At 52.0% G+C, this 16590-nt stretch overlaps 1 protein-coding gene across 3 annotated transcripts in view; it reads left to right on the forward strand.

Moving 5' to 3' along the window:
- The first annotated feature begins 1251 nt into the window (after positions 1-1251).
- The window catches only part of ARAP3 (ArfGAP with RhoGAP domain, ankyrin repeat and PH domain 3), a 43461-nt gene continuing 28122 nt past the window's right edge, over positions 1252-16590 (forward strand). For 2 of the 3 annotated variants that reach the window (XM_019487037.2, XM_019487036.2), the window contains exons 1-6: positions 1252-1367; positions 3256-3349; positions 4784-5976; positions 9238-9299; positions 10115-10188; positions 10526-10602. In XM_019487037.2, the coding sequence (XP_019342582.1) occupies positions 4832-5976; positions 9238-9299; positions 10115-10188; positions 10526-10602 (1358 nt within the window). In that variant the 5' untranslated portion in view covers positions 1252-1367; positions 3256-3349; positions 4784-4831. The remainder of the gene's footprint in view (positions 1368-3255; positions 3350-4783; positions 5977-9237; positions 9300-10114; positions 10189-10525; positions 10603-16590) is intronic. The other variant, XM_019487035.2, reaches the window with a different exon arrangement.

Consider the following 16590-nt stretch of genomic DNA (forward strand, 5'->3'; position numbering starts at 1 on the left):
GTAATAGGGCAGCACTGGTGTAATTGCTAGGCTGCGCATGGCTCTTGCAAAAAAGGGTTGCACTTGAGCACAGCAGAGTGGAGGTGCCACTCTTACCTTGTGTGCCAAGCACCAAAGCTACTTGCTGGCCCAGCTCCACCGCCAGGAATCAATTAATTGTTCCCTTTCGTCAACCATGAGGGCAGAGAGGTCATCTGCCCATTTCCTCCTTCCCATGGAATCCAGGACTCTACAAGGAGCATGTAGATAGGTGTTGCTTGGACAGGCTCCCTGCTGGCTTCCTGGTGTCATATAAAAGGGTGGTCAAAGGTGCCAGTGTTTGCACAGGGCCTGGCAGATGCAGCTTGGGGAACTGCCCTAAGCGTTGTACAGCATGAGCAAATTCCTCTGCCCCAGACAGCACTAAGGAAGCTTCCCTCCCCCTCTGCTCCAGAGGCAGGGGGCTGGCTGCCCCAGTCCACTGTGGGACCAGGCCTGGCTGAAACCTGCAAGACATTCCCATTCAGCAGAGCTCTCCACTTCGTAGGAACCCAGGTAGAGTGGGGCAGTCCCATCTCCAGGAGATGTTCCTGTCTCTATGTCCTGGCCCTTCAGGGTGAAGCTACTAGCTCTGCTGCTTGGGCTGTCTGGTCTTGGTGGGAAAACCACTCCTGGAGCAAAGGAGGAAGTTAGAGTTGAAGAAGGGCTTTCTATGCCATTTATTTATTGACGGTTTCATTTGGACTTGCCCTGTGCTCCTTCAGATGGTGCCCCTTCTGCGACTCCCAGCGTTTCTCTGGCTCCAGCCAAACCCCCCTACTGGCCAGACCAAACCAGAGCAAAGTGCCCTTAGGCCCATTTCCTCAGTGCTCCCCGGCCAGCACTGCATCAGATCAGGGCCTGTGCAGTCAGATGTCCCCAGCAGCAGCTGCAGGGAGCCACAGTCGAGAGAGAAGGGCACGGGACATGCTAGAGCGGGGCAGAAGGTGCAGACGGCCGGGGAAGATCAGAGGACAGCAGGTGCAGGTGCAGGCGCAGGGGCAGCTGGAGCTAACAGACGCACTGCTTGGAGGAGGCAAAAGCCGGGGCAGGGGCAGGGGCAAGGGCAGGGCCAGTGGCGATGGCCGAGCACCAGCGGGCAGGCGCGGCGGCGGGGAAGGGGAGAGAGCCGGGGGCAGGGACAGGACAGGACGGGGCGGGGCGGGGCGGGGCGGGGCCGCCAGGGGGAGGCGCGGGTGGCGCCGCCGCGGGTGCACAGCGCTGGAGAGCGGCGGGCGGAGCGCGCGGGGATCCCGCGCCCACGGGACGGCCGGAGGGGCCGCCGCGATGGCCGCCGCGATGGCGCTCCGCGGGAGCCGGAGGCCGGCCGCGGCGCTGCAGGGGGAGAGGTGAGGGGGTGCGGGGCGGCCCCGGCGGGGGAGTGCCAGCCCGCCCCGTGCCAGGCCGGGGGAGGACCGGCCCGTCGGGGCCCCGGGCCGCACACGACCCTGCTGTGCCCGCCCTGAGCCCGGACGGGCATCGCTGGGCCCCGGGGCAGATGTGCAGCCCGCCCGGGTCCGGCCGCCCGCGCAGTGTCCGCGGCTGCAGCAGGGACTTCCTGCGTGTGTCCGACAGCGCAGGGCAGCGGCGGCTGGCCCGGCTCCTAGCCACGCATCCGCGTGTCTTGCCCTCTGCGCCCCCAGGGGCCCAACAGAGGCCGCTCGGCGCCCCGCCCCCTCCCCGGCCGGCTAGTGCCCTGTGGGGCACCTCTGCCCTGCCCTGCCCTGCCCTGCCCTGCCCCGGTCGCTGAGGGCTGCCCTTGGAGGCTCTTGGTCTTAACCTGAAAGAGAAGAGAGGAGCACTGCTAAGGCCCCGAAGATGTTACTGTAAAGTAGCTGTCACAGGATGCCCTGGGATCCTACTCCCCTATGGCTGCCACATTTCATGGACCAGGGTTTGCACTGGACACACTTGAGCCCAGGGCTGGCAGTGAAGGTCCAGAAGGCTCAGTGCTGCTGCAGCCGAGTCCTGGCTAAGAGTGACTCGTCCGAGGCTGAACAGCAGCAGAAACAGCTGTGGCTTTCAGGGCAGGCACTTGGAACCAGATTCTGTTTCACGTGATAGGTTGTCTAAGCACGATCCTACTTCACCCTGAAAAAAGTTAATGCACCTACTTTTGTAGCACTCCATCATCTGAGCCTTATGATAAGGCAGAAGAAGCAGCAAGGAGGATTAATGTTTTGAATTAACGTTTTTTCCAAGGGCTCACATTTAGATGGTTAATGGCTAGATTAGAAACTGGCCCTTGCTGCCTTCTGCTGTGATGTGGAGAAGTCTCCAAACTCACAGCAGGCTTTTTAGTCAGTTGGTTCTGGAAAGGTTTATTTATCCTCCATGCTTAGCACACACGGCCCACGCTCACGCACACTTCTGCACAGTGATGCATACACTGACACAATTACCAGTGCAACATGCATACACACACATACTCAGTAACCAACATGCAGTCTTGCATATCATCTACAAGTACACACACATCCACACACACACACATCCACACTCTGGTACAGACAACAGTATAACATATTTAGAGATTCGTACATGATACACCAGACACATCTCTACACAGTCAAACAGTCTCTACAGCATACATGGCGCACGCACACAACTATGCACACACAGTTTACATGCTGTTTCAGATGCTAGCATAATAAAATCACATTCACACATCATTTTCCAATACCCACCCACACACACCACACACTGATACAGACAACCACAGAATCTGAAAAACTCAACACACTCATCAGTACATGCACACACGATATCACATACATTACAGATAGCAGTGCACTTTCATAGATACACACAAAATATAGATGAACACACTCACAGGCACAATGACACTCTGAGACATACACACTTGTGCTCAGTATACACAGACTCAGTGCCAGAGTCCTTCCTGTTCCCATTTCAAGGCCGAGGTAGGTCCTGTTGGGAGGAGGGATAGGGCTGCGTGGGAGAATGTGAGCAGCAGGAAGGAAGTCTGCACTGAACAATAGGGGGAAATGAAGGAACTGGAAAAAAGACCCAGTGGCAGTGGAGTTAGCACAGATGGTTTAGTGTGGAGAAGCATGATTCATGGGAAAAAGATCTCACAGCACCATGCACCAGGCTTCAGAGAGCAGAGCTCAGTCTTAGGCTGAAAGGGACAGCAGGGAGTAGGGGAAGCTGTGCAAACTGTTCTGAGACAGGAGAGAAGGAGAGCAATTGTTGTCATTGTGGTTTACATTACAGAGGTTCCAAGCAGAATCAGGATTCCAGCATGCTGGATGTTGCAAAGACCCAAAGGGAAAGAAAGTCCCTGTCCTGAAGAGTCTGCAGTTCCAAGGTATCTGCCTCATACAAATGCTAAGAAAACCTCTTTGAAGCTGCCCCTCTGAGGCAGAGTAATCATTCCCCACATGGGGGCAGCATAGCTGGGAGCCTGTCAGGCACAGATGGCATGTGGCCAGCTGGGCTGTGTGCAGCAGGCTGTCTCCCTGGACTTGCCTGTGAGTCATGTTGACCTCTCCCATGCCCTCACCAGCACTTAGGGAGATGATGGCGCACTCTTTCCGGTAGCAGAGCCCTCCCTGAGCTGGCCAACATCAGAGAACCATCCTGTGGGAGGGGCCCAGCTGCACCATGGCTATCTGCTTTCCCCAGCAGGTCCTCCCCCCTTCCTCCCCACCACCCCCTCAGTGACCAGGACTGAGATTCTGGGCAGAGCAAACAGCTTGCTAATTCTCTCTCACAGCAAATACAAATTGCAATAGGAGCCAGGGATCCTGCCTGAGAACCTGCCTACAGGGATGGAGCCTTCTGGCATGCGCACATGTGCATGGGACTGTTTTTTGTTGGGCTGGGAATGACCCTGTATCTGACTTAATGGGCTGTCTCTCTGGGACTGGGAGGCCTATACATTTGTGAGACCCTTGCAGCCCCTGAGGGAGGGATGGTTCCTGTCACAGCAGGGGTCTTGACCTCCCAAATGAAAGTGGTTTCAGTATTTGAGCGCTTGGGGGAGGGTTTGGAGAAGTTTGGGTTTGAGAGCAAACAACAGTTGCTCAGAGTGCTCAGACCATCCTGCAAGGATGTGCCCACAGGAGAAGTAAGCCAGGGCTTCCATGGCAGGAACTGACAGCAAGACAGACAGGGAGATCCGAGGCACATCCTCAGTTCAGCTTGAAGAGGGTGGGCCTCGGAGAATCTCTTTTCCAATTGGTCTGGAAGTTAGGGCCCCTTTAGGTCTTGGGTTAGGACCTCAGAAGTGTTCAGTTTGCCGGTTACACTGGCTGTCAGTCCCCACTGAGGCTTTGCTGCCCTCTTTTACAGACTATAGATTCATAGATGTTTGGGTTGGAAGGGACCTTAGCAGATCATCGAGTCCAACCCCCTGCCCTGGGCAGGAAATAGTGCTGGGGTCAGGCAACACTGACCCCGGCCACGTGTATGTCTAGCCTCCTCTTAAAGACCCCCAAGGTAGAGGAGAGCACAACCTCCCTTGGAAGCCCATTCCAGATTTTGGCAACTCTTACTGTAAAGAAATTCTTCCTGATGTCTAACTTCAATCTGCTCTCTGTCAGTATGTGGCTGTTGTTCCTAGTTACCCCAAGGGGTACCCTGTTAACAGCATCTCCTATTCCTTGCTGTCTCCCCTGATGAATTTGTAGACAGCCACAAGATCACCTCTCAGCCTTCTCTTGTGTAGGCCGAAGAGATCCAGGACCCCCAATCTCTCCTCGTAATGTGATGTTCTTTAAACTCTCTTCCCTTTCCTTAGATGATGGCTTGACCATTCTTCCAATCCTGGCTGAGGGTCCCTGGGGCCATGATCTCCCAGTACAGTGCTGATTCTGACATAGCAGACTGGCTGTCCATCATCCATCTGGAGAGATACCAGGATGTCTTTAAAAAACATGGATACTATGTGGCCAGAGATGCTGTCTTCCTGGACAATGAGAACTTGCAGCTGATCGGCATCACTGCCACTGGGCACCGCAAGAGGATCCTGAATCTGGTGCAGCAGACACTGGTGTTGGTGGAAGGCAAATTTGGGCCCATGGCAGGAGATGCCCATGCCAAGCCTGGTACATACACAGAGCCCCTGGATGCACCCAGAGTGTACCAAATAGGTGAAACCAAAAATGGTCCAAGTATTGCTAAAGGAGCTTCTGGAGCAGCTGTTGATAGGGTTGGAAATAAACAGCATTCAGCTGGTCTCAGCCAAGACCCAACGATGGAGAAGGAGCCTGTTCCACCCCTCACTAAACCAGTACCCAAGCCCAGGACTATCTTCTACTGCCCATCCCCAGCAGCAAAGTCAGAGCAGGACCCAGTGCCCAAGCCGCTGGCACAGTCAATAGTGCCAACACATAAACCTGGCTCTGATGGGAATCCTGGCTCTTTTGTCAGATTGGAAGGGTTTATGCCAGGGGAAACTTCCACAGTTCTCAAGAATTCAAAGCTTACCCCAGAGCAACCAGGTCGCACAGGAGAAAAAAGTTCAAAGGATGTGGTGGCACCCTCTATAGGGGTGAGGAAGAGTGCTTTGGAGCCTACCCCTGAAAACGAGACAGGGCTAAGTGAGATGGGTTTAGCTAATGAGGGTGAACCTGAAAACTCTTCTCCTCCCATCCCCTCTGTCCCTCCACGACTTGGCCACAAGGCACAGTTAATTGAGTCCAGCCCAGCAAGCCTGACAGAGAGTTGTCCTGCAGGCAGCTCCTCTCTGCCTGCTGCTGCCACCCTTGCTACCAGCACACAGGGAGAGCCCTTGCTGTGTCCAAGTGCCTCCTCCCAACCAGCCCTTGTGCATCGCAGACTGGAAATGGTATCCAATGTCCTCTATGAAGGGCTAAATCCTTTGTTGGAGCCTGCTGGGTATTCTGGAGGTGAAGTCATGGAGAAACAAACTACTACACAACTACCAGGCCTAGCCACAAAGGAAGTGTCTCCATCATCTGAGAAGCCTGAGTAAGTGTGCACTTACCCATAGTATCACAGCCTTCCTGAGCCAGCTGATTCCCAGAAGACATTTCTCAGGTCCTCTCAGAGGGTCTTGGCTCCAAAGGACAATGTCCAACCATACAGCCAGCAGTCCTCAATTGGACCTCCAGACCTTTTCTCATTTCAGTCCTCAGATTCTTAGGACCTCCCCTCTGGGTTGAACAGACAGATGTGGAGAGGGGTCAGACATAGCCGTTAGCCCTTTTCCTTGCACCCCATAGTCCTAGGCTCTCTGCAGGGAAGTCAGAAAGGATGATTACCCTGCAGCAAGGCATGCAGCATGGAAGGGATAGGCTAGGAGCAGTCTGACCTGATGGCTGAATGACGGGACAGCCCTGATTCTCACATTGGGTTACTTGCTGGGGAGGGGATGTGCTGGAACTGCTCAGGGAGCACTGTCACCAAAATATGTGCAGAGGTCATTCTTGAACCTGACCAGTGGTTCCTGAGGGCCCCTCTGCCTGGGTTACACCATGAAGTTGGCAGTACTTGAATTGTTCCAAGTTGCAGATTATGGAGATAAGAAAGGAATGGGACCTGGTCACAAAGTGTAGATTCAGTGTACCATGATGGGTAAAAGCTCTGGGTCGTATGGCTGAGACGTAGTGCAAAGAGGCTGTGCATGGGTATGGGAGCTACAGGCTTCAAAATGGGGTCATACAACACAGTGGGTATGGGCTGAGATAAGCAGGGATCCAGGCCTTTTGAGAGGATCACACAATGCAGAGGGGGCTATATGGGAAAAGGGAACTATAGCCCTGTGAACTGGTCATACAGCTTCAAGGATCTGTGTTACGCTGGAGAGGTCACTAATCCTGTGGCTGGGACATGCAGCACAAAACAGTTACATTAGTTGGGGAAGCAGGGAGAGGGGTTCTGTGTCTTGTGGCCAGGTCATGCATTGGAGGAGGGCAGGCTGGAAGAGGGAGAGTAGTGTGCCCCATGGTCAGTTTACACAATACAGTGGGCCTGGCTGGGATGAAGAGTTCCCATGGGCAGGTCACACAACACAGAAGGGCTGTGTTGGAACAGGAAGGGTTCACAGTCCAGTGGCCAGGTCACACAGGCCAGAGTGGTCACGGTTGAGAAGCTCAAGGCCCTCTTGATTGTTCACAGATAGGACAGGGGCCATGCTGAGATGGGGAGGGTTACAGACCTCATGGTCAGGTTACACAGAACAGAGTGGCCAACCTCAATTGGGAGGGCTCAGCATCCTGGGGGCCTTACTCAGACAGATAGGACATGTATAGATGAGGAGGGCTAAGAACCCTATAGCTGGGTTGCAAAGAGCAGTGGAACATACTGGGATGGAAAGGACTACTGGCTCTGTGGAGGAGGAGCAAAGTTCAGATGGACTGTGCTGGGATAAGAGAGATTAAGGAGCTTCCATATGGGTCAGAGAACATAAAGGGAACTACCCAGAACAGGCTGGCTCAGGACCTTGCCCTGGGTCATGCATTGTAGAAGACTGTGGTGGGATCATTTTCAGTACATCATGCCTGGTTTACACAGTGCATTTCACTTGTGCTGGGACAGAACAGGCTCCAGTCCCCTTGGCTAAGCCACATGGTGCAGAGAAACTATCCTGGGACACGTCTAAGCCATAGTGTTTGTTTGGGGACACAAGTTAAGCTGTTACGCATTCACTTTGGAAATAGGGCAGATCAAGGGGTTGTTCTGGTGTGGACAGTCTGGTAACCCTGGCTGAAACATCCATATGCTCCGGTGGTTCACCCATTTAATATGGCACTGAATGCCACCCAGAGGAGGACGCTCAATGGAGTAATTTGAAATTTTCTTCCACAGGCCCTTAAGTGAAGTGGGGTGGGGCTTCATTATCAGCATGTGAGTTTTCAGGGACTTAATGGTCCCCTGCCACATAAGCTGCTCCCCCTCCTCCCCTGCTTGCAAAGGAGCATTCCATACTGTGTATGCTTAATGCTTTTCTCTTTCCCCATTGTTTCAAGCAAAGGTTACAGTGTCCCTCGGCATGTGCCCACTGCTTGCTCTCTGCCCTACTCTCTTGGATCCTTTCTGTTCTTCCATTTGCTGTGTTATGTCCCATATTTTAGCAGTGGCCTATCAGAAGAGGTTCTCAAAGACCTTATTGCCAGATTAATACAGTGTCTGAGGCAGGCTCAGCAGTAGAGCGCCAACAGAGCCCACCCTCACAGCCCAGGACTATCCTGGCCCAAAGCAGCTGTGGCTGAGGAATAATGGGGAGTGGTGGGTATGGGACATGTGGGCCAGGGCAGGTGGCCCTGGGATGCTTCTCTGCAAGTTCTGGATGGTGAGATGGGGGTGTTGGTCTAAGGACATAGGCCAACAAGCTTCTTTGGGTAAATGTGATATCTCTTATTAAACCAACTAAATGGTTGGAAAAATTGTTCTTTACAAGCTTTTGGGCACAAACACCCTTCTTCAGGCATAGGGATGGTGAGATGTTGATTCAGAAGTGCTGCCTGGTAACGAAGCAGCCAGAAGCAGACCTGGAGAGGGAATTGAGGGAAAATCCCAACAGGTGCAGGGCCAGTGCTAGGAATCCAGGTGGACAGCAAAAAACCCAAGATCTAGGAAAGCCACACCTGGAAAGAGGTCTTTGTACAGGCCAAAGTGCCTGCCCATAACACTAACCTTCTGCCTGCCGCCCCTCCCATCTGGTTTCAGGTTCCCTGTTGCGGTGGTGGGGAAGGAGCCCTCCTGCCTACCTGCTCACCCATCACCATGATGAAAAAGAGAACACCTACCCACATCCCTCAACCTGGCTGTCACAGAACTGGGAAGGGGAGCAGCCTTCCTACATGCACCATACTAGCACGCACACATGTGTGCACACTGACACACATGCAAAATGGCAGGAGGCCTCTCCAGGTCTAGTCTGCCTAGTTGGAGTTTGGGAGGGACAAGTAGTTCAAGGTGACAGTTTCGTCTTTCAGCTGTAATGCCCAAAACCAGAGACTCTGACCCACAACCCAGGGCATCCCTACCTCCGTGGGTATAGCAGAGCACTCTGCTTCATGCAACACAGCTTCCTATGCACTGAAACCACCCATTCCCATAGGTTTGTTACAGTCACTTCCCTGCTGCACCCCCTCTTAGAGGCAAGTTACCCTAGCTGGGTGTATAAACCCCTGATAAATCACTCTGGGGTGAGTGTCCCCTACAAGGAGAGGCTGCATAGTGGAGCCCTGCTCCATCAGCCTATATCCTGTCTGCTTGCTCCTGCAGGTCTCCCAGATGTCCATATTTGAGCCTGCCTCCCATCCCCCAGAGACCCGTCAGCAGACCAGGTGAGTTCTGAGAGTTCCTGCTCACATGTGCAGCCCCTTTAACATAGGGCCCCACTCTTCCACCTGCACAAAGGAAGGGAGCAGAGACATTTCCAGGTGAAGGAGTTGGCATCACAGAGGGACAGAAGTAAAATATTGCTAGAGGAGGAGGGAATAGGGCCCATACGGAGATAATGTGAGATGGGGTGGATTGGAGCCCATAAGGGAATGAAGAATAGGGACAATCTGGGATGGGTAGACTGAGGCCCATATGGGGATGGGGAATGGAAGCACTGTTGGTTGGGGTGGATCTGGACTTATACAGGGGAGAGTGGCAGTGTTGGGCAGAGTAAATTCACACTCATACCCTCCCACTGATACGACAGCTGCCAGCCCCCCAGCTCCTCTCTTTTTTTGGCACCTTCCATGGCTGCTGTCTATCCCCAGGGTGATTTCTGGACTCATGACCTAGCCAGTCATCATTCCCATGCACATGCCCAGGCCAACCTGGCAGTAGATTACTTCATGTGAGTGGTGTATCCATCCTGCTTAGTTTCGAGATCTGCCTTTCTGTGCTGGTCCATGGTCCTGGCTAGAGTGGGGGACTGTGACATGAAACACATTTTCTTCCAAGTAAAAGTTGCTGCAGTCATTGACACTAAACCCTCTCTCCTGAGTATTGGCCTGTGCCCCTCCCAAATTTACATCCACCCACTGAGAAGAGATCAAGAGGAGGTGGGTTCCTCCTCTCACAGCTCTGTGACTGGCTGAAAGTTGCTGTTATCATGCTCAAGTGCAGATCTTGATCACTTTTTTTCCCATCTTTCTGCCCACAGACTTGACTGAGGAGCCCATCAGTCCCTACTGTGAGTCTGTCTTTGTACGTAGTTTCCCTGCCCAGGAGCAAAAGGTGAGTAGGGGTGACAGGCTGTTGGGACTGGGGATGTTTTTGCCAGTTCCCACCTGGATCCTGGTGGATGTAGGAACAGGTCCACACTCAGGCCTCTCTGCCTGTTGCTAGAGGCTAGAGAGCTGCACTTGTGACAGCAGGGTGAAGCAGTGTACTTTTGGTAATATCTTGGCCTCAGGCAGAATGTCATCACTGGAGTAATGTGCTAGGCTGTGGCTTCTGACATACATCCAGTTGTGCTGGAGAATGCAAGCTAAGGAGACCTTGAAAATTAATGGGTGGGGAGGAGAGGGGAAAGAACTGAGATCCAGATTTCTCACCTAGGGTCTCTTTTCAGGGCACTGGGCTCTCCACTGGGCAGGGATATAAAGTGGTGCCACAGAAGTTCCCAGACCTGAAGCAAGAAGGGCCAAGGTAAGTACCGCTGCTCACATCCTATGCCCCCATATATGCTTCTTAGAACCTCTTATTACCCATGGGATGCAGGAGAAGCAGATAGGACTGTGGTTTCCAGGCTTTGGGGATTAGGCTAGAAGGGTTTGCCACTGGGGCAAGAAAGCAAGGCAAATTGGATGTGAGGGAGCTGTGCTTGTGGAGTACAGTGAGAATCCAGGCCCCAGCCTCAGGAAGAGCAGCTGGGACAGACATTGGAGAGTGCTCTGTGACACTCATAGCAGGATGCACTTCTGTCCTTGCATTTTTGGGGGGTCTAGAAGGTGGTGGTATGAAGGTCTGCTGTGTCCCAGACACTTTCATTCAGCAGAAACATTCCCAACAAGGCAAGGTACTGATTTGAGATTGCTCAGAGATCAGTGGCATTCAGTGCTCACAGAGGGTTCAGAAGGGCGCACTGGCCTCCAACTGGCCAGACAATCCAAGGTTTCATCAGACGACAAACACTTAGGCCCTGTACATGCCCTATCAGTGTATACTCTTCTCCACCTCCATGCCCACCCATGACCCTGGTTTGTGGAGGATCTGCCAGAGGAAGATGCCAGCTCTGTTGGCAGGAGGCTGACAGCAAATCAGCCTGCATTGTGGAGGTGGTGGCAGCAACTCATAATTACAGTTGAGTTCCACACTGTAATCAGTGACTCAGACACTTATATATGAAAACTACAGCATATTCTCCTGTTCTTTGAGTGCAGAGCATATTGGCTAAGAGTCTCCAAGTTAATCCTTCAATTAGCTAAGGAACTAAAATAGTTTAAAAATGGATCCTGGAGCATTCAGAAAAGTGTCAAACTTCATTTTTTTGCCCAGCAGTTTCTGTAGCACAGGTTGGCCACACAGTTAACACTTGTCACAATCTCATGTGTGGGCTAGACAAGAATGATGTCTTTTTGTATTTAATGGTAGTCTCCTGTCTCCTTCTAGTTATTAAAACTGAATTTCTTACCTTTCAACCTGCACAAAATGATAGAGCTGTGATTAAAGCATTTTGGAACTTGGGGGCCCAGATTCATAGATGGTTAGGGGCTGGAAGGGACCTTGTAGATCATCAAGTCCAGTCCCCCTGTACTAGACAGGAAAAGACAACCGGGGTCAAGTGACCCCAGCAAGGTGACTGTTCAGTCTCCTTTTGAAGATTTCCAGGATAGGTGACTGCACCACCACTGGAGGGAGTTTATTTCACAGACTAGACACCCTGACTGTGAAGGAGTTTTTCCTGCAATTGAGCCTGAAGCAGCCTTCCAGGAGTTTGTATCCATTGCTCCTGGTCTTCCCCAGGGATACCCTGGTGAACAGTTGTTCACCGAGTTCTTGATGTACTCCCCTGAAGTAGCGGTAATCCGCTACCAAGTCCCCTCTCAGCTTTCTCTTCTGTAGGCTGAAGAGGCCCAAGTCTCTCAGCCTCTCATAGATTCATAGATTCATAGATGTTAGGGTCGGAAGGGACCTCAATAGATCATCGAGTCCGACCCCCTGCATAAGCTCCTCGTGCATAAGCTCCTCGTATGGCTTATCTTGCAAGTCCCTGATCATACAGGTGGCTCTTCTCTGGACCCTCTCAAGTTTTTCCACGTCCTTGTTGAAGTGTGGCACCCAGAACTGGATGCAGTACTCCAGCTGCGGTCTCACCAGTGCAGAGTACAGTGGGAGTATCACTTCCTTAGTTTTGCAGGAGATGCAACAGTTAATGCATGCCAGCATGTTGTTTGCCCTGCTGGCTACAGCATCACACTGCCAGCTCATGTTCATGCAATGGTCAATCACTACCCCTAGGTCCCTTTCGGCCATGGTGCAAGTCAAACTGTCGCCTATAGGTATGGTGGGGATTGTTTGCCCCCAGATGGAGCACCTTACACTTCTGAGTGTTGAACTTCTGGTTCTGGTCCACTCAGCTCTCCAGCCTGTCCAAGTCTACCTGTATCTGCAACCTATCTTCTGGCATAACCATGGTCCCCCATAACTTGGTGTCATTAGGCCAATGTTTAAAGAAGCTAGATTTTTTTCTATTCCCCTTATATTTCACACTGCTAAGCTATGATTTCCTTCTGGTTCTTACTAGAGCTGTGCCTTTTAACACAGGTGCATCCCCTCCCCTACCAAATAAATCTTAGCAGCAGGTTTTAAAGGAACACCTTTGCATGCCTTTTTTTTTTTTGGTTAGCTTTCTTTGACTTCTGGTAGCATCCTAGAAAGTAGAAAGGAAAATATTTTTCCATTGATTTCATGGATTTGTTTATTCATTTATCCTGTTGTGTGTTACTAATACAGCTGGAGCCAAATTACTGCTATTTTTGTATTTCTCTATAGAGAGGGCCGAAGACCCAAATGTAGCAGGGTGGCATCTCCAGGAGGGACCATAAGCCCCTGGGGACCCCAAAAATTCCCTTTTTGTTCCCAGGTGAGCAGGGCAGTCCCCCCTTTACTCTGCTGCCATGCCTTGGTGTCTTTTATGATTATAAGAGGGAGGCTGCCCCAGTGCTTCCCAGACCTGTTCTTGTTCTAATGACAATCTGGTGACCACCTGTGGTCCTCTGTCTTATGGATCAATTGCACGGCTCCGTAACTCCCCTGCACCATGCCTCACAGATGGCATCATCGTGGATGTTCTCTTTGTCACATTCATGAAGCCCTCCTTCACACCTTCAGACCACTCCCATCCCCTTGCTGGGCCACTGGACCCTTCTGGTCCTGCTCTTGCTTTTATTTCGGGGTGTGCTCCCCTAACACTTCCTCACCAAGGGGTAACCTGCAGGGCAGTGGGAACTGGGGTTTTAGGGTGCCCCACACTCACCCTTCCCTGGGGTTTGGCCCAGTGGCACTTTCTAGGGGCTGCTCCACCACAAGCAGTCCCACTACAGTGACCCCAAACCCCAGTAGTGTACAGTTTTCAGTCATACCCAGGACCAGCTTAAACCCTGACCTCCATCTCCAGAGGCATGCTGTCCCTGTCCAACAACCCTGGCTAACAGGCTCCTTGGCCCCTTACTGATGTCATCCCTCTGGGCTCCCTTGGCCCCAGCGCTCTCTCTTTCTAAGCCCTGATCCTTCTGGCTCTCATGTGGCCCCACTTCTGTGCTCAGCTCTCCCCTTCTTCCAGGCTGCCTCTGGCCCTGGCTCTCCTATCTCTGGGCTCCCTGGTCTTGGCACTATCTTAGACTCTTCTCTACATCCAGTGGCCCTGTCCCAGCCATCCTTATTCTGGGCCTCAGTTTTTCTGACCCTTTGCTCTCTGGCTGTGGCCATACCTGTACTTTCAGCCTCTTCTAGGCCCTGGCCCTGCCTCAGGCCAGTTCAGAACTCCAGGTCCCTCTCTGGCTCTGGAAGTCTCCCTTTGTGGCCACTTCCAGCTTTCAGTCCCCCCCTGGGCCCTGGCCCTGTTAACAGGCCAGCAAGATTCTCTGGGTCACTCTGTCTGCCACCTTCTCTCCTGGGTCCTCCTACATTTCAGATAGCTCTGGCTTAGCCATCTTCATTCTGAGCTGCATGCCCCGGATTCCCTTCTTCTCTGGCAGTGGTCCTTCCTGACCGTGGCCTCTCCTAGGCCCTGGCTCCCTCTACACCAGTTGAGAGCTCCAGGATCCTTTCTGGTCCCCTGAGTCTCCCACTGTGGCCACCTCCAGTCCCTCTCCGGCCCCTGGCCCCACTGACAGGCCAGTAAGATTCTATCGGGGTTAGTTCTGCAGCCTACCAGCCCACACTCATTCACAGGTCCTCTTTCAGGCTCCTTAGCAGGTCTTGTAGGCTCTCAGTCCCTGTCTCTGAGTTGACTTGGGCACCACAATGGATCTTATGCACAGTGCTCCTCTCTGGACCCCACAATAGGTCTTCTGTGCTGAGCCCCTCGCTTCAGGTTCACCCAGACCTCCACTCTGGGTCCCTAGGAACTTCCTCCACACCTTTAATTCCTACCCAAACCTCCAGACTGCTTCAGCAGTCCTCTCTGTGGTGGTGCTCCAGAGCAGCAGTCTTTCTGCTAACATGGTGTTCTCTCAGCAGGCTCCAGATCTTACTGGTAGGCTTATACCTGCTCTAAGCCAAGCCCTCCTTCTAAGTCAAACAACTCCCTCCTGAATCAGCTGACTCCTTCTCTCAGGCTCAGCCTCACCTGCCAGCTCCCTGAGTCAGCTGATTCTCAACCAGCCCTGGCCTCCACCCGCTGGCAGCTTCACAAGCTGTTGACCTCTTAAAGTGGAAGGCACCCCAAGTGCCCTGCCAAACCAGATATCTAGAATTTTGTAACAATTAATTTATCACTCTACCTTTGTAGCTCAGGACCTTTTACTTCCCTGAGTGAAACAAACCTTGTGCATAGTGCCAACCCAAAGTCTTTGTACCACTTCAATTTCACATAAATCATCTTTGTGCTGGCTGTCTGCACAGGAGTGAAATTTTAACCTATCTGCATTAGCACTGTTTGAGATGCTAGCATGACTAACAATAGCATTTGCAATGGACTCAGTTGGATCGCTGTCTGGTGCATAGCATCACTGGCAGTTTCAGGGTTGCAACTGACACAGTCTGTCTTGGTGTCTGGATGATTGTTTTGAAATGTGGAGAGATGAAGGCAAGTACCAAGATCAAAGAGCTCCATCAACTTAATCATAAGAGAAAAATTTAAATGCTTTGTCATATCTTCTGATACCAAAGTTGTCCTGTCTTGTGCTCATTACATGTAAGAGATGACTGTATATATGACCACAAATGTTTGATGGTAATGATCTGACTAGTGCTGGAGAGAGTCAGTGCCACTCGCTTGTGTGTCATCAGCTCTGTATAGCTAACCGCTAACTGGCAAAGACCTTCCGTCAGTTCAGGAAGTAGGAGCCTGCACTTTGGAACCACAGGCTCTAAGTTGAACATAGTGTGTAACAAGGAAAACTTCAGAGTCTGCTCAGGAGTTCTTAGTGAACAGATTCTGCCAGGTCAGCAAGTTCATTAACACATCAACAGTTTCACTTTCAGTGGAGGTGATATTGCCTATATGCTGAAACAGGAGATAACCAAGCTTTAATAGATTCAGGAAAGACTGGATCTACTCCCTCCTTTGGAAGAGAAAATCTAACAGGACCACCAAGAACACCATATAGGAGGAAGTAGGGGGTACTCACCCATTTCAAAGTGTTATTTTAATATTTGGAGAGAACAATTTCAATATAGCTTCTAGGCAGCCTGCACCTGATAACAAACCAGAATGGGGTGGAAGCCTTCACTCAGCAGTAAATTAAGTCACAACCTGGGAAAGTTGCCCAGCCAGTGATGCCCCCCAAATACCTGTACCAGCCTGGAAGAGAGGGGTCCTGCTTCCAGTACTCCATCTCAGCTTGGTAAAGGGGGCTTGATCCCCTCATTACTCTCTCTGGCCTGGTAGAAATGGTCTGCCTACTCCCTGACCTCCAGGTTCTAAGGGATTAGCACCCTGCCCAACCTCCCTCCCTGCCCCATGGTACTCCCATCTGTGCAGTGTGCTGCTGGGTCTACAGTAGCTCCCTCTATACTGCTCTTACTTAGAGAGCACAGGTCCTGCTCTACAGTCTCTGGGTTCAGCAGTTTGGACTGGACTAACCCAGATACAGCTAACTGTTGCTGGAATCTTTAAACCAGTACCTCTCCTTCCATCTTGTCTTGAGGTGGAATTATCTGGGATTTTGCCCTCCCTGTACCCATTCCCACATCCTCCTGAATCCAGCATAAGTGCCTCTTTCTGCTCTACTAGGCCAGAATCAGTCTTCATTGAGGATTCCATAAAGCATGGGGTGCAGCCAGGGTCTGGCTGAGGAGGCTTACTCAGGGTGAGGGGGAGGTGCTGATGGTTGTGTGGATGAAACTGAGAGATCACTATCTTGTTCCTGCTAGTTGAGGTCATGTCTCAGTTGCTGGGGAGGCTAGCCAGGTCCCCAGTACCATCAGCTATTTGGAGAGGAGCAGCAGCCAGGTCGTGTTCTCCAACCA

This window comes from Alligator mississippiensis, chromosome 9, assembly GCF_030867095.1.
Source record: "Alligator mississippiensis isolate rAllMis1 chromosome 9, rAllMis1, whole genome shotgun sequence".
Classification (NCBI taxonomy): Eukaryota; Metazoa; Chordata; order Crocodylia; family Alligatoridae; genus Alligator; species Alligator mississippiensis.